At 40.4% G+C, this 17,353-nt stretch overlaps 1 protein-coding gene across 1 annotated transcript in view; it reads right to left on the bottom strand.

The window, feature by feature from the left end:
- Window positions 1-902: 902 nt before the first annotated feature.
- COMMD10 (COMM domain containing 10) overlaps window positions 903-17,353 on the bottom strand; it is a 60,693-nt gene continuing 44,242 nt past the window's right edge. The window contains exons 6-7 of the mRNA XM_081213922.1: window positions 1,587-1,646; window positions 903-1,101 (exon numbers count right to left, since the gene is read on the bottom strand). Of these exons, the coding sequence (XP_081070048.1) occupies window positions 1,063-1,101; window positions 1,587-1,646 (99 nt within the window). The 3' untranslated portion in view covers window positions 903-1,062. The remainder of the gene's footprint in view (window positions 1,102-1,586; window positions 1,647-17,353) is intronic.

Consider the following 17,353-nt stretch of genomic DNA (forward strand, 5'->3'; position numbering starts at 1 on the left):
CACCTCCTTACTGTTGCCTTTGACACCTGAGATATATATTTTAAGACCCACCCTGTTCCCTTGATTGTAATCTGTTTTAACTGGTTTTTTAAACACTGTATTTTTAAATAGTTGCAACCCACCCTGGGACCTCATGGTAAAGGATGGGAATGATAGCATACAGGTGGAAATGTTTATTACTCATTAGCTAAGGAAAAATTTCATCTCCATTACCAGAATTAAGGGTCTTGAATAGGCATAGTCTTAAAGAATAGTGGTATTGAAATATACCAGCTAGAATTGAGGAGTCTGGTCCTGGTTACTGCCTTAAGTGGGAGAATGCCTGGAAATCACATAAAAGACTTCCTCCTGAAGGAAGAACAGCTGGGTGTATAGGCATAGTAAAAATAAAAATTCTGTCAATCTATGAAACTTGGAGAAAAGCAAGAAAAGGCCATCTCACGTGCTTGACGCAAATTGTGCCTCAAACTAAATCTGTCCTTAAAATTTCTAGATTTCTTAATTTTGATTATAAACTAGGAGAGGCAGGGATTATCCCTGACTGGGATCTGCATATGCAGGTTTCAAAAGCTTATGTGGACTATACTTGGATTCATTGTTAGTTTGGTAAGAAGGTAAGCAAGACCTTCATCCATCTAGTCTGAGGAGTTTCCCCACTAAAAATAGAATTTTTGAATAGGTTACAGTCTTAGAAAACAATAACAATACACATTTCATTTATGGACCACCAATATTTAAGTTACCATCTTCTCTGCAAAAACGTAACCAAAACCAAAACGAGCACAATACGTTTTAAAGTAATTCAAAGAACAGCAAAACAAGGTAGCCATACTCTGCCCTTCAATGATACATGTTCTTGAACACTGGGAACTCTGAGGAGATGAAGTCAATTAGAACTTCAGTTTTCCTATCAATGATTTAATTTAAGTTACTGGCCAAAGAAGAGATAAGCCATTTATTGACAACAGCCAACTAAGTATTTCAGCAAACACTGCCAGCCAAGTTATCTTCAATATTGAAGTGAGAGGAATGTGGTGGGAGAAATTAAGTCTTCACACAGTATCACGTAAGAGAATCCAGCTGTGCTTGTATAGTCTCCAACTATTTAACAGAAAAGAAAAAAGAAAAATGTTTAGAAACATGGAAAGTAGAAGAGAAATAATAAACTATGCAAATTAAATATATCCTGAATGTGTTTCCCCACGAAATTAATTCCTGCAAATCTGCAATCTATATAAATGTTTATTCTGACTGGGTGAGTTCACCATGTTTATAAGCACAAATAAAGATATGCTATACTGAAAGTCTCTTGTCCTTTTGTTAAGTTTGTAGATTTAAAAGGGTATAGCAAGCATCACCTTGTTCGAAAGCACTTCAGCGGCAAATGTGAAACCTGCATTCAGTTAGTGCTTTATAGGAGACATAACTCAGAGATGCAGTGCTTTGGGAGATGAAGCTATTACATGTTTACAAGGAAAGCGCAAACCAAAAACAGCTAGAACCAAAGGACTGGTAATAAAGACTTATTAAAGGTAAAAGAAAGGTTATCAAAATGTTAGGAAGTCTGTAAAAGCACCAGTACAGACCTTGTTATAGAACTCAAACAGCTCTTGATGACTGAATTCCACAAACACTTTCTCCATGTTCTGTGAAAGAAAAGAAAAGAGTCAGCCCATATAATGTGATGTTACCCGCAACACTTCCTTCAAGCATCGTGACTCTTAAAGTTTTGACTCCAGCAGTTTGGGACATAAAAGAGCAGAATACTCCAACAAACTCCTACAGATGTTCACAGTACATACATATTTACATTATGGAGAGAGAGAAATGATGTTTTTTGGTCTGCAACTTCATTTGTTCCTCTGGAAGTTGTTCTCCAAGTCATAACAAAAGTAGATGCAAAGGAAGAAAATTATTTCATTGCTGTGCTTTTCTTTTTAAATACAAGATTACATTTCAACTTTCTCAGTAGTCCTTTCAAGTGCTGGCAAATTCCATTGCAGGGAGACTGTGCAGGCAGTGAATGTGACTGAACTCGCAGAGCCGTTAAAAGCAAGTACATCAGCTCGGAGTTAATACCTCAAATTAATCTAACAGTTTTGAACTTTTCATGCTGAGATTGCTATAGCCATTCACGTAGTCAAAGTTAACGATTAACCAAGCTGCTTCAAAGCAGTGGTAAACTAAAAGGAAAAGGAAAAAGGACACAGTGGATGAAACAGGTAACAGCTCTGTGTATTAGTAAGCCTGTGGTGGTTTGAAGGTGGCGTTAAATACATTGTTTTAGGCATTGTTGTTTTTTCCATATGTATATCCAACCTATGGGACGTGGGTGGCGCTGTGGGTTAAACCACAGAGCCTAAGACTTGCCGATCAGAAGGTCGGTGGTTCGAATCCCCACGACGGGGTGAGCTCCCATTGCTCAGTTCCTGTTCCTGCCAACCTAGCAGTTCGAAAGCACATCAAAGTGCAAGTAAATAAATAGGTACTGCTCCGGCAGGAAGGTAAACGGTGTTTCCGTGAGCTGCTCTGGTTTGCCAGAAGCGGCTTAGTCATGCTGGCCACATGACCCGGAAGCTGTACGCCGGCTTCCTCGGCCAATAAAGCGAGATGAGCGCTGCTACCCCAGAGTCGGTCACGACTGGACCTAATGGTCAGGGGTCTCTTTACCTTTACCTTTATATCCAACCTGATGGTCTACTTGAGTCAAAAAAAGCATGCATGTGATGTCTTCCTACACTGATTGTGCCTCTGCATTTGCTTCTAGCTACGTAGCACTGTTTTCTATCACACTTGCATCCCATCCAGAGCTGAAGAAGGACATAGGGATGCACCGCAACTAACTCCGGCAGGTGGGTTACGCCACGAGGGAATGACCTGTCCAAAAGTACACTTCATGTCTCCCCAACTCAGGTGCAGCACACTGTTCTCTATACCACAGTGGCCCAACTATCCCTGTAGAAAAGCTGTCACTGTTGTATTGATCCTGGTGTGTTGCTTTATCGATCTGTATGGAAGAACTTCTTCTTGGCACAACTGACTACGGAAGGAGGTGCAGGAAACAAATTGATGGCAAACACACGCATACACACAAAGTACACTCCAGCCCAATTAAGAGATATATTAAGGTACAAATTGGGACAAAGAACCCCATTCAGTTTGCTTGAAGGTTGCACTGAAAATTCTACTCACTCCAGTGTACTTTTTTTCGGGTAAAACTACTGCATTAGCAGCTAATCTTTCAGTAGACATTGTTGATCAAGTTACCTAAAAGGAAATAATTTCTGAAGGCTAAAGATTCTGATTTTAGTGCCCGGACTACCTCATACTAAACATTAATAAACCATTCGTTTACCTTGGGGTTCCAAACTGTGGGGTGGTGCTCTTTAAAATAAGCTTACTTGGTATATCCACATTAAACAAGGATAATGCAAAATGTATGTTGATTTAAGGTGGAATTTTTTTGGAGCTTTCAGAATGCTAAGCAAAATATTGTAAAAGGTAATCCTTTTCCTTTGATATAGTATTTTTCTTGCCTATTCAGACATGGATGTAACATGACACATACATTAAATACATCACTTGCCATAGCCAGTATAAGGAGCTGGCCTGCCCCCCCCCCAACCCGCCCCCATCCCCAACAGTTACAGGAAGAAAGTCAGGGGAGCTCAGAATGAACTCTGGCTTTCCAGAAAGGTTAAAAACAATAAAAAGGTTTCTTCAGCTATGTTTGAAGCAAGAGGAGGAACAAGCAACTAAGTAGGTCCCAAGGACATTCTCACACACTGGATACTGCTAAAATACCCACTCGCATAACCTTTATTTTATAACAGATAAGAGTTTCTGAATAAGATGTGTACAAAGGTTAGACTTGGACCTTCTGTAAAGTGATTTATTATTATAACGGGTGTATAAAATCAGTTGTGACCATGCCAGACCAAAAGATTAAACAAATTAAAATGACACTTCTTTCCCCCCAAGTGGTTTAAGATGTGCTTTATATGCATCTTTGGTTCAAGGCAGGAAAGAAAAACAGGAACTACAAGGATTGGATTTGACCACCGGCCCAACTATTTCAGGGAACTTGGGCCTGGCATACTGAATTTTCATAAGCAAACACACTGCCCAATGCATACCCTTAAAAGTGGCTATTAACAGCCATAAAATCACTGGGGCCAGCATGTCTACCTCAGCGCCGCCTCCTCTCTTCAGTAGAAAAAGCCCCTATTCTAGCAATCTGGGGAAATTTACAAAGGACCAGTAATTTGTATGAGAGACTAGTCTTAGCTCTAGTGGAGGGAACAAAGCAATGCTGGGAATGGGGTAGTGAATAAAAAAATAGAAGTCCTGGAAAAGGAGTTCTTTCTGCCATGATTCCCGCTGCTCCTCTCTCTATAAAAAACACACACCATAATACGCTAAAAGGAAAGAGAAAGATTTGTAAAATGTTCTGTCGGCCTTGAAACAGAGAGCAACAGAAGAGGGACCCATTTCTAAACAACAACTTACTGTAGTGTCTCAACCTCCTAGTTTATCACCTGCAAACTGAATCAATGCTACTAACACACAATTCTGAAAAGCAAACACACACAAACGTTAGAAAATATTACTGGAAGTTTGCTCTTCACGCTATACAAATAAAACTTGGATGCTTTGCTCAACTGTCAGTCGAGATTTGGCACTGGTTAGCGTAGACCCTACGTTGCCCAAAACTGTTCACAGAAAGTCACAGAAGAAAAGCCTCAATATACTTTTGTGTGTATCTTTTAAACCATTCAACAAATAAGTATATAACAATGATGTGAAAGAGTACCGCTGACTGGAAATTTTGCTATACTTTAATTTTTGTTTTAAATGTAATATCCTTGGCACCCATCATCAACATTCAGAACTTCTGATACTTTAAAGGGTTTAGGTATATTACATTTTCTACATTGCTTTCCACTAAAAAGAAGTCCTGGATCAATTGATAACCAAAGTAAAAGAAAAAAGAAAAAAAGCAATTACAACATTAAAACAACAGTACAACATAGTTCAAGGGACGCGGGTGGCACTGTGGGTTAAACCACAGAGCCTAGGGCTTGCCGATCGGAAGGTAGGAGGTTCGAATCCCCGCAACGGGGTGAGCTCCCTTTGCTTGTTTCCTGCTCCTGCCAACCTAGCAGTTCGAAAGCACGTCAAAGTGCAAGTAGATAAATAGGTACCGCTCCGGCGGGAAGGTAAACAGTGTTTCTATGCGCTGCTGTGGTTTGCCAGAAGCAGCTTAGTCATGCTGGCCACGTGACCTGGAAGCTGTACGCCGGCTCCCTCGGCCAATAAAGCGAGATGAGCGCTGCAACCCCAGAGTCGGCCACGACTGGACCTAATGGTCAGGGGTCCCTTTACCTTTACAACATAGCTCACGACACATCAAAATGTAAACTGTTGAAGTTGGTCTTGAAAAAAATAATCTACTGATGATGCAAGGGAAATATTATTTAAGAGAGGAGTGAGGAACCTCCAGCGGTTCAAATTTGGCCCCTTTTACATAAACCACAGTCACCTGACCCATAAATGACATCATATGTGACATCAGGTGTAGGGCCTGTAGAGGTGCAGCTGCCAACAAGCTTAAAGTGCACTTCCGATTGTGCATTGGTGAGGGAATCCAGGCTCTGACTCTATGGCACAGCCAAAGCCTGCTGAATCAGGTGTGCAGGATTTAGCTGTGCACAGTGCTTTGAAATCTTGACTTTGGGACTTCAAATCACCCAATCACCTGATGTCATTGTGACATCACGTGACTGACAAATGAGCCTGTCAATTTTAGCCCATGAGGTTAGATCCTTATAAGCCAAAAAGGTTCTTCATGCCTGACTTGAGAGATTTCAGCACTTTAGCACCAAACACTTCAACTCAGCCTAATACTGATTCATGTTGCATATTTCATTCATTCGTAACTTCCAGTCTGCATTTTGACAGAAAGCAGTATGTACTTGGTTCTAAATTTTCCCCTGCCTTTCTAGGGAACACATATGAAAAGAGAATTATGTATTTAAAATATTGCCACATTTTGTGCAGTTGCATTAGTGACTGGCAACCTGGAATTGACAGCATGCTGCATATTTCATTTACTTTTTAACTAATGTTATTACTGTTGTAAGCTACTCAGAGAACTTGGGTATTGGGTAGCATATAAATACTGTTAAGATGTAATAAATAAATGAATGATGAGACTCATGGTGAACACTAAAAATATATATTTAAGGCTGGACTCCTACCTTGACTTGTAATGTTGGCTGTGCTGTGTTTACTTTTATTTTTGTATTACTACAAGGTTTATATGTTGTCCATCAACACACATTCCCTGGGTGGCTTACAAAACAAGAAGTATTAAAATGCAAGGTAATAATTTAAAAACCACGTTAAAAAGCCCCAGTAAAATGCAGCATAAAAATTTATCCTTTCTAGCAGATGAAAATACAATAAATTAGCGTCTCAGTTTACAAAATAAAACATGGCTTAAAACAATGGTCCAGTTTGCACGTAACAATAAGACAAACCATGGATAAGCAAGTGTGTAAAAATCGCATCTGCTTTACTCTTCACAGGTCCTGCAGAATCAAACCACGGTTTGGCTTAGCGTTATGCCCAAACTTTGGTTCGTGGTTTGTTTTGTTCAAGGCTCAAAACAAAGCACAAGCTGCAACCAAGCTTTATTCTTGGCACTACCATTCATGGTTTGTTTGGAGAGAAACAAGCCAGAGGCCTGGGTTCAAATGTAAGGCGGAGCCAATCCATGATTTGGCTCTAAATAAGATCGCCGGAAGAAATATCAACAACCTCAGATATGCAGTTGACGCCACCTTGATGGCAGAAAGTGAGGAGGAATTAAAGAACCTTTTAATGAGGGTGAAAGAGGTGAGCGCCAAATATGGGTTGAAGCTCAACATCAAAAAAACGAAGATCATGGCCACTGGTCCCATCACCTCCTGGCAAATAGAAGGGGAAGAAATGGAGGCAGTGAGAGATTTTACTTTCTTGGGCTCCATGATCACTGCAGATGGTGACAGCAGCCACGAAATTAAAAGACGCCTGCTTCTTGAGAGAAAAGCAATGACAAACCTAGACAGCATCTTAAAAAGCAGAGACATCACCTTGCCAACAAAGGTCCGTATAGTAAAAGCTATGGTTTTCCCAGTAGTGATGTATGGAAGTGAGAGCTGGACCATCAAGAAGGCTGATCGCCGAAGAATTGATGCTTTTGAATTATGGTGCTGGAGGAGACTCTTGAGAGTCCCATGGACTGCAAGAAGATCAAACCTATCCATTCTTAAGGAAATCAGCCCTGAGTGCTTACTGGAAGGACAGATCCTGAAGCTGAGGCTCCAATACTTCGGCCACCTCATGAGAAGAGAAGACTCCCTGGAAAAGACCCTGATGCTGGGAAAGATGGAGGGCACAAGGAGAAGGGGACGACAGAGGACAAGATGGTTGGACAGTGTTCTCGAAGCTACCAGCATGAGTTTGACCAAACTGCGGGAGGCAGTGGAAGACAGGAGTGCCTGGCGTGCTCTGGTCCATGGGGTCACGAAGAGTCAGACAAGACTAATAATAATAATATTAAATTTTATTTATATCCTGCCCTCCCCAGCCGAAGCCGGGCTCAGAGCGGCTAACATCAAATGTAAACGACATAAACAACAACAACAAGCAGCAGCAGCCCTGAGGAAGGAATGAGCATCTCCAAGCTTGCAGGGCTCCCTGAAGTCTTTCAAAAATAAACCAGCCTTTATGGCCTTTTGCACAGCTTCATCTGAGCTGTGTTCAGGATCTGGATAAAAACTGAAGGAAACTTTTTTTTCCCTTTTCTTTTCTTGGGAAATATTTTAGCTGTTTGTCAGAAGGGTACCCCTCATCAAACATGCAGATTCTGACATGAAAAAGTCATCTCAGTTCTAAGTAAAACTGGCATAATACTGACAGATGTCAAGTTTTAAAACTAAAAGCTACCTTTAAAAAAAAAGGCACTAACATGGCAAATTAATGTCAGGCACATCTAAGAAGGCAGATGGAGAGACAGGTTGGCTTGTGAATGAGCTGCAAAATAGCTCTTGCTGCAAAGGCAGCAGTCAGAATTTTCAATAGTTTGTTGGTAGAAACTAATGGAAGCCTAGTATATACCCTTTACTTTTTAAGAGTCTAATGCTATGTGGAGTAAAAACAAAATTTATTATTTAATAATATTGGGATTTCACAGTGTTAGCTGCCCAATATACTATTTAATCCCATGAAAATAAACACGAGTTCAGCTAAAATACAGCTTGTGAAGCTTTCTTTTAGATTGCACAGATTATGCAGTACCTTATATCAAGATACCTGGCTGCACTTCTAGCCCTGTCCACAAAATCACAAATCTGACTAGATGGCTTGAAGTATCGTCACTGTCAGCCCTTTGAAGAACAAGTGGAGGTATGGCGTGAAGCAGCTGGCTGCCTAACTGACCTGTTTTCAGATGCAAGGAGTGGGAAGGTTAGAGAAAACCCTAATAGCATAGTGTTTTCCACATGGATGAGAGAATGGAAATCCTCTCCCTTCCTCGATGGGAACCCAAATAATAATAATAATAATAATAATAATAATAATAATAATAATAATAATAAATATTTCATAGGCCAGGATCTGTTCCTTAATCACACTAGTTAGCTGCACTTAGTTACTACTGAAATTAAATGGGACTTGCCCCATTTATTTCAATGGGAACAGCGCCCATTGCAATTTCATCCAATTAATGGGACAAAAACAGACGCTGTCTTTATCTGTTATGGAACTCTATAGTAAGATTTAGTCTGGGCATAATTAAACAACTTTGATTGTTTTGGTTTTTATACTGCAGCTTTATTTTATTTTTCCAAACCCACTACCTTACACTACAAGTTGATACTTACTTGCATTAGCATGAATAGAAATGTGAACATTTTGTGGACTTCCTTGACCTTTTTACCTGCTGAAGAAATTTTGCCAGGAGCAAACTGTGACCATTCAAGAGTTACTTTCCTCTGATCTCTTATCTGGCATCTCTTATCTGTACTGATGTCTTATCTGGCACAGTATTTCTGCTTTTTTACATTCTCAAACAGAACACATTGAACGAATTAGGTTACCAACTACATGCCAATCAGAATAGAGAATTGATTTACTGCTGTTTATGTGTGTGTGTGTGTGTATAAAAGTGCCTGTGTGTGCAGATATGCCACTATGATTTAAAAGCTCACTAGGAAAAAGCTTAGCCACAAACATAAAATGCAATATATATATTAAGAGTTGCTTTTCGAAAATCATTAAGGCTTAGCATTGCTCTGTAATCGGACTTCTTACTATTAACTGAAAATCATTGATTAAATTAAGAAAGAGCTTCTATTGAAACAACTCTTTCCTTAAGTGTTATCTTATCCCACGTATTAAAAATGAACTTTTCTTTTCCTACCCAAGCACACTGTATCAAATGCAATAACACACACCTTAATCACATTGTATTAGCTAGAGATTTGAGAGAGAAAGGCTAAAAGGCAAAGCTCTGCCTTCCTCAGTCAAAATCCATTTTGTTTGGTACAGTAATATTTTAATCACAGAAATGAATCAACATACCACTTCATCTTTTAAATTACATTACTGCCTAAACTCCAGAGTAATGAAGTCAGTTACAGCACAAGAGGGAAAGGCAATGAGAAAAGCAAGTTAATATTTCTCAACAACATAGCTGTTTTAGTTTAGAGGAAAGGCAAGGAAGAGGCAACATGACAGAAGGGTATAAAATTACGGAGAAAGTGGAGATGATTCACTGCCAAAGGAGGCAGCAATAGCAAAAGATCCAGCGTCTCCCATCAGGACACACACACACCCCAATCTGACTCTGGGCCCTTCGTCATAACACTCAGGTTCTGAAGGTCAGATCCAGTAACGCCATTTGGCTTTGGCAATCCACATTTCCCTCCTTCCAACCTATGCAAGAAGAGGCTGCAGATCCCACAGTCAGTCTCTAGCTTCTCAGTGCTGCTACAAGAGCGGTTAAAAATTGATGAAGTAATGTACATAACAATATATTAGGACCGCCCCTGAACAATGACCTTTATCAGGTGTAGGTTTACCAGGTGAGCAAAAACTTTTGAACCAATCAGTGTTACACTTACTAATAATATTTCATGTACTCAAACTAATGTCACCATATTCAAAGAAACAGAATACAATATGCAATATTGGTCCATAACTTCTTCAATAACACTTTCCAATAAAATAGAATCAGCTTCTTCTACATCATCAACAAAATTCCCCAGAATAGCTTAGATTGTGCTCAGTGTGGAGAAATTTGTTTCAGGCTAATGAAATTTGTTTCAGGCTAATGAAGGGACACGGGTGGCGCTGTGGGTTAAACCACAGAGCCTAGGACTTGCCGATCAGAAGGTCGGCAGTTCGAATCCCTGCGACGGGGTGAGCTCCCGTTGCTCGGTCCCTGCTCCTGCCAACCTAGCAGTTCGAAAGCACGTCAAAGTGCGAGTAGATCAGGGTCTGCAACCCGCGGCTCCGGAGCCGCATGTGGCTCTTTTACACCTTTGCCGCAGCTCCGGGGCGGATACTAGCGAGGGGAGGAGGCGCATTGTGCGCCCCGACACTCCCCACTGTGGTGGGCACTGTACTGGCTGTGACATCGCATGGGGGCGGTGCATGCGTCAGTCACGCACCGTCCCGATGTCACCTTCCCGCCCGCCTGCCCGCTACACTGTAAGGGGCATGTACGCTGGTCACTGCATTGAAAGGGGGCATGTACGCTGGTCACTGTTTTGAAGGGGAGTGAAGAACACACACACACAAAAAGGTAACTTGTTAATTTAACATTTATTTCTATGAGAAGGAGTAATTCTGAGGGGTCAAACGAAGAAATAATAAAAAGTGACAAAAAAGTTATTTTTATAATGACGAGTTTTGCGGCTCCCAGTTTTTTTTCTTCGGAAACGGGTCCAAGTGGCTCTTTTTGTCTTAAAGGTTGCAGACCCCTGGAGTAGATAAATAGGGACCACTCCAGCGGGAAGGTAAACGGCGTTCCACATGACCTGGAAGCTGTACGCTGACTCCCTTGGCCAATGAAGCAAGATGAGCGCCACAACCCCAGAGTCGGCCACGACTGGACCTAATGGTCAGGGGTTCCCTTCTAGAAAAGCCCCCAGTCACACGGGTTTAAAAGTGTTTATGTTGAGCCAAGACATCACATCATTTGCTTACTTTATTATAAGAAACCACAGCTATATCCCAAGGCTCAACACCAAGCAGCTAAGGTTGCTTTGATTTGGATTCTCATTGGCACCTCACTGGACATTTGGACTCATCATGTTTTCTTCCACAAAGCTGTGGAAAGAAAAATCGGCTGCAATTCTATAAGAAACGTGTTAACTCCAACCTCCCATTTAATCTAATCCATGATATGTCCTCCAACACGTCTAACCATTCAGTTCTATAAGAAAGTACAGCTATTTCAACAACACTCATCTTTGTTTAAATATCTATTGTCAATATTATGAATGCCCCTGGGTCATTCATATCAATGAGGTTGAACTCTACCACTTTTTGTTTGGAATATAATCCAAGTCTTCCTATATTTTGTGTATCAGTTTCCCAAAGCTTGTATTTTCATTTAAAATACTGGTCATTTAAAATACATTTATTACTATAAGCAGTAACATTACTATAAACAACGTCGATGTTCTTGCAAGAACCTTATGAACAGAGGCTGAAGACTACAGTGGTGCCTCGCAAGACGAAATTAATCCATTCCGCGAGTCTCTTTGTCTAGCAGTTTTTTCGTCTTGCGAAGCAACCCTATTAGCGGATTAGCGTTATTAGCGGTTTAGCGGCTATTAAAGGCTTAGTGGATTAGCGGCTAAAAGGCTATTAGCGGCTTAGAAAAAGGGGGGGAGCGGAAAAAAATCGGAACACTTGCAAGACGTTTTCGTCTTGAAAAGCAAGCCCATAGGGAAAATCGTCTTGCGAAGCAGCTCAAAAATGGAAAACCCTTTCGTCTAGAGGGTTTTCCGTCTTGCGAGGCATTCGTCTTGCGGGGCACCACTGTATATACTTTAAAGACAGGCATCTTCCCATCTTATTTACAGAACTTTGAGCCATTTTTGTGTGTATTTCAGAACTACGGTTTGTTTATCAGGGGATATGAACCCTAATTCATAATGACAGTAGTGATATGATAGCCATATGAAAATACAAAAACAGGGACATGATTATCCCGGAAGGCCTAAGGTCTACTGGGAAATGTTATATTTCAAATTTTAAGACAATGGAAGACTGAGCCATGATGAAGAACCTGCCAGAACTAGTGATGTGATGCTAAATCATTAATGTACACCAATGTTTTAAGTATATTTTTCTTAAAATAGGCTCCACTGTAATCAATTCAGTGGTACCTCGGGTTAAGTACTTAATTCATTCCGGAGGTCCATTCTTAACCTGAAACTGTTCTTAACCTGAAGCACCATTTTAGCTAATGGGGCCTCCCGCTGCTGCCGCGCCACCAGAGTACAATTTCTGTTCTCATCCTGAAGCAAAGTTCTTAACCCGAGGTACTATTTCTCGGTTAGCAGAGTCTGTAACCTGAAGCGTATGTAACCTGAAGCGTATGTAACCTGAAGCGTATGTAACCCAAGGTACCACTGTAGACACATTATAAGACAATTGCTGTAGGATCTAACTCAAGTCTAACATTCTTCTCACAGTGGTCAACAAAATGTTGACTGGGCTACCACAAAGCATTGCTCCCCAACAAGCAATGGGATTCTACTTCAGAACAAATAAGGTTTTTTCCCGTTATGGCCTGTGGAGCAGACTAGCTCAATTCAGGGTTCAATTTTTCATCTTACAATTATGATTTTTTTTTAAAAAAAAAAAATTTAATTTGTGGTCTTGCTCTGTGGTACATCTTCTCTACAACAAACACGTTAACCAGTTAACACATTGGCCATTTAACATTCCAGTCATTTTTGTGTGTTTTGCAATGGCCTCGCTTTCAAGGATTTTAAAGGATGTTAATCCGAGCCACCTTTATACTTTTCAGGATATATTGATTACCTAAATACAGTCTCTGAAACTGACACTATGGAAAGCCTGGTGTCCATCAGATGGTGACTATTTCTCATTTATGACTGATGGTTGATGCTTAAATATTAATAGTCCTGTACCAAACACTTGCCATGACAGCAAAATAGAATGACTTTGCTAAGGGTATGCTCCCAGATAGAATCAGAAGAACTATGAGTAGAATGGTGCCCTTTGTTCTAATGTTTGTTCTGTAGAGTAAAAACACTGAAGAATGGCAAAGCTAAAAAGACAGTTGTCTATACAGCATATTTGGGAAGTACCATTTAAGTCAGTACAGCCAAAAGATCACAGTCTATAAACACAGACATAGCTAGGAGATGCAACAAAATTCTTTCATAAAGGTCAAAGGGGTATAAAAATGAAGGGAAACGAGAAATTGTCTGACTTTGAAACAGCCATGCCGTGCCATGACATCTTCAGACAGACCCTGAGTGTGATATAGCCAGGCTTGCCAAGCCAGGCCCTCCAATGTTTTAACTGTTCTTACAAAGAGAGAGAGAGAAGGAAAAAACATTTTAAAGGCATATAGTGAACACTTTCAAGCTTGGTTGTTGTTGTTTAGTCGTTTAGTCGTGTCGGACTCTTTGTGACCCCATGGACCAGAGCACGCCAGGCACTCCTGTCTTCCACTGCCTCCCGCAGTTTGGTCCAACTCATGCTGGCAGCTTCGAGAACACTGTCCAACCATCTCTTCCTCTGTCGTCCCCTTCTCCTTGTGCCCTCCATCTTTCCCAGCATCAGGGTCTTTTCCAGGGAGTCTTCTCTTCTCATAAGGTGGCCGAAGTATTGGAGTCTCGGCTTCAGGATCTGTCCTTCCAGTGGGCACTCAGGGCTGATTTCCTTCAGAATGGATAGGTTTGATCTTCTTGTAGTCCATGAGACTCTCAAGAGTCTCCTCCAGCACCATAATTCAAAAGCATCAATTCTTTGGCTATCAGCCTTCTTGATGGTCCAGCTCTCACTTCCATACACCACTACTGGGAAAACCATAGCTTTAACTATACGGACCTTTGTTGGCAAGGTGATGTCTCTGCTTTTTAAGATACCTTCCCATTAACTTTGTCCCCACCTTGAAATGGTTGAGATATGTTGTTTGTTTGTTACCATTTCAAAGAAACATTTAATACAAGCTCCTCGTGCCAATATTTAGCCCGGAGTTGCTTTTATCTTTCTTAAAAGGCTCATAATAAGACCCTGGGGGCGGGGGGGAATCCATAAAAAAGAGAAGGTAAGCAAGGGAATGTTGTTAACTATATGGTTGGGTTCATTTCTAACAGCATCTGTAAATAACAGTTTAATGCTATGGAGCGTATTAATAGCAACTGTTGCTGGGCAGACCATAGGACAGTTTGGGTTGCGTGTTGTTGCAGTTTCTCTCTTGGCTATAAAACTAAAAGCAAAAGATCAGCAGTTTTTGCTGCTGAAAAAGCTGAAGGAGAAATGTTACAGAAGACATGGCGTTTCATAATTAAAGGAGTGGTTGCATTTCAGTGAAGAATCAACTAGCTCAACTTTCTGTTTTAAGAGTACTGAACAACAGCCACAGGCTACATTAAAAAAAATGCATAAACACAAGAAATACTGACTGTACTCCAGCCATCTCACCACATCAGTAAAACAATATAGTTGTAAAGGGGCAGGGGGAGTGATACACATACCACTAACGCTATGCTGTTGCACAGTGTCTCACATCAGAAAACAAATTCAAAAATCCTTTTTAAAAAGTCCTACAGTATCATTTACATTTTTCTCCCTTCCAAAAATTGACTCAATCAGTATGCAGGCTTTAAACAAGCCCATCTGCTTTCCTGTCCATCCTAGGAAAATTAATTTTCAGTGACCAGATTAACAATTCCTCTACATAACAATAAGAGGCCTAGCACTTAGGACTTTTACTATATTGCTCCTGGCAACATGCAGAGACCTTTTTCTGTTAACTCTTATTAAAATGTACAATGGTAGGGCATCTTTCAAACTGAATTTTTTAAATCTACAACTCTTCAGTGTTTGGTGCTTCATATCCAATGCACATTCTAAACAAAGTGGGTCAGTAGCAGACAGCATATATTAATAATAATCAGGCTATTAGTATGGGCCCTTTATTGCTGCTCTTAATAAGAAGAGGTCGTACACCGGTAAAGCAAGTTGGCTGCCAATCTGAATCTCCTTTACATGCCAGCCTGAATCGCCTTCTAACGCTAACCACTTTGCACAACCCAAGATCATTTTAAATTAACTATGATTATACCTTTACTTACATGTCACAATCAAACAAATTGATATAATTTCAACATATGACCATAACACTTCAAATATGGGTGAAAACATATTCCTGGCACTGAGAAAAAAAGGTGAAAATAAACACTCAAGCTACTGAATATAAATTTGTGGGGTTTTTTAAAAAAAATTAAGCTAAAGTATTTATGCAAAACAGCAACAACAAAAAATCAAATCCATGAAATTCGTAAGAGACTAATTTACTGCTAATTCCATGCTCTTAAAATATCCAGAAAACACTACAGACTTTTTCCAGTATGGAATCATTTACAGACCGTTCAAAGTACTGATACACCTCACTCTGGTAGATGTGTAGACCAAGTCTAAGCAAGGAAGTACAGTGGTGCCCCGCAAGACGAATGCCTCGCAAGACGAAAAACTCGCTAGACGAAAGGGTTTTTCGGTTTTGCGTTGCTTCGCTAGACAAACTTCCCTATGGGCTTGCTTCGCAAGACGAAAACGTCTTGCGCTTTTTTCTTAAAGCCGCTTGAAGAGGCGCAGTTGTGACGGACCGTGCTTCGCAAGACGAAAAACATCGCAAGACGAAAAGACTCGCGGAACGAATTATTTTCGTCTTGCGAGGCACCACTGTACAGGGGAAAGAGAATGAACATTCCACATTTTCCTTTCTGGAATGACAAAAAAATCCCTAACTTTAATTTGGTCACTCATTTTGCCAAATGATAAATCATCTCCGATCTGTACTCCATTGCAGGTTCCAGGGTTGTAACCACTGAATCCTGCAAGCATTGTATAGTGTTGAGGGATACTGTCAGAATCCCCGAGACTTTCATGTAACCAAAAAGTACTTTGTGTCATTAAAATAGTCCAAGTGCCAGTTTGCATTTCTTAGTACAGAACGTATTGATCTGATGTGCAGAGATCTTTCCTATTCTACTTAGTTCAAGAGGGTTCTGGAAGCTTATCTGTGTGAAAGAAACAAGCAGAAGGTCCATGATGTTTGGGTTATTCCTTCAGATAAGCTGAGTACAGCTGGTTTGAACTGGTACGGTTATCTTGTTCAGTCAAGGTCATGCTGACTATAATAATAAGGCCAGAAGGAGCCATTCTCTTTCTATCTCTTTTTGTGGTGTTCTGTACATAGTATGCTTAGTGTTTAAACTTATTATAAATTATTGTAAGGTTATGTCTGCTGCAACTGGATATCTTATGGTCAGGGCCAATCCTGAATGTATTGAATTTGTGACCTTTATGCTCATTTGCCTTCAGTAGCAGTAAAGCTCTGCTGGATGAAATACAATGGCCTCTGGTCTATTTGGGGGGGAATCCTGCAACGTGTTTAAGTTGCTACTCTGCTAACGATACATTGGAATCCACTCTGGATCAATAATGAGTAGAATTTTCACGACACCAAGTGCATTAGTTTGAGATTTTTAGAGAGAACCGAACAGGTTTTGAAACCATCTGGTAATGGCTAGCTGTGGGCCGGGAGTGTTGGAGGAAAATGCCATAACGTAAGTGAGAGTGCTTTTAAGTAGATTACCTGTGGTGAAGCCATTTGCATGGGGTCATATCCCGACAACCACATGGAGAGAAGTGGCCAAATGCACATTATATTTTAACATATCAGCAGAAATGAGCAACATGCTAAAAATAGTCTAACCAACTAAACGTCCTTTGGTTGCACTCTGTGCCCTGAACATACACTGGTACAAAAATGTCAATGACATTAAAAACAAAATAAAAATTCTAGCACAAACAGGAAACAAGACCAAATTGTAGAAAGCCAGGTTTTAATAGCACTCTAAGAACATTCCATTCATGACGCCAAACAAAAGGAAATGAATGTATATGAGAAGATGAACTAACTAATTATTCAGTTTGGATACGAAAGTTCATGACAAAAAGATCTATAACTAGAAATTCAGTTTCACAGTGAGTGCATGCCTTCACTAATAACTCGCAGGAAGGACCCCTG

This window comes from Podarcis bocagei (assembly GCF_964188305.1).
Source record: "Podarcis bocagei genome assembly, chromosome: 11".
Taxonomy (NCBI): domain Eukaryota; kingdom Metazoa; phylum Chordata; class Lepidosauria; order Squamata; family Lacertidae; genus Podarcis; species Podarcis bocagei.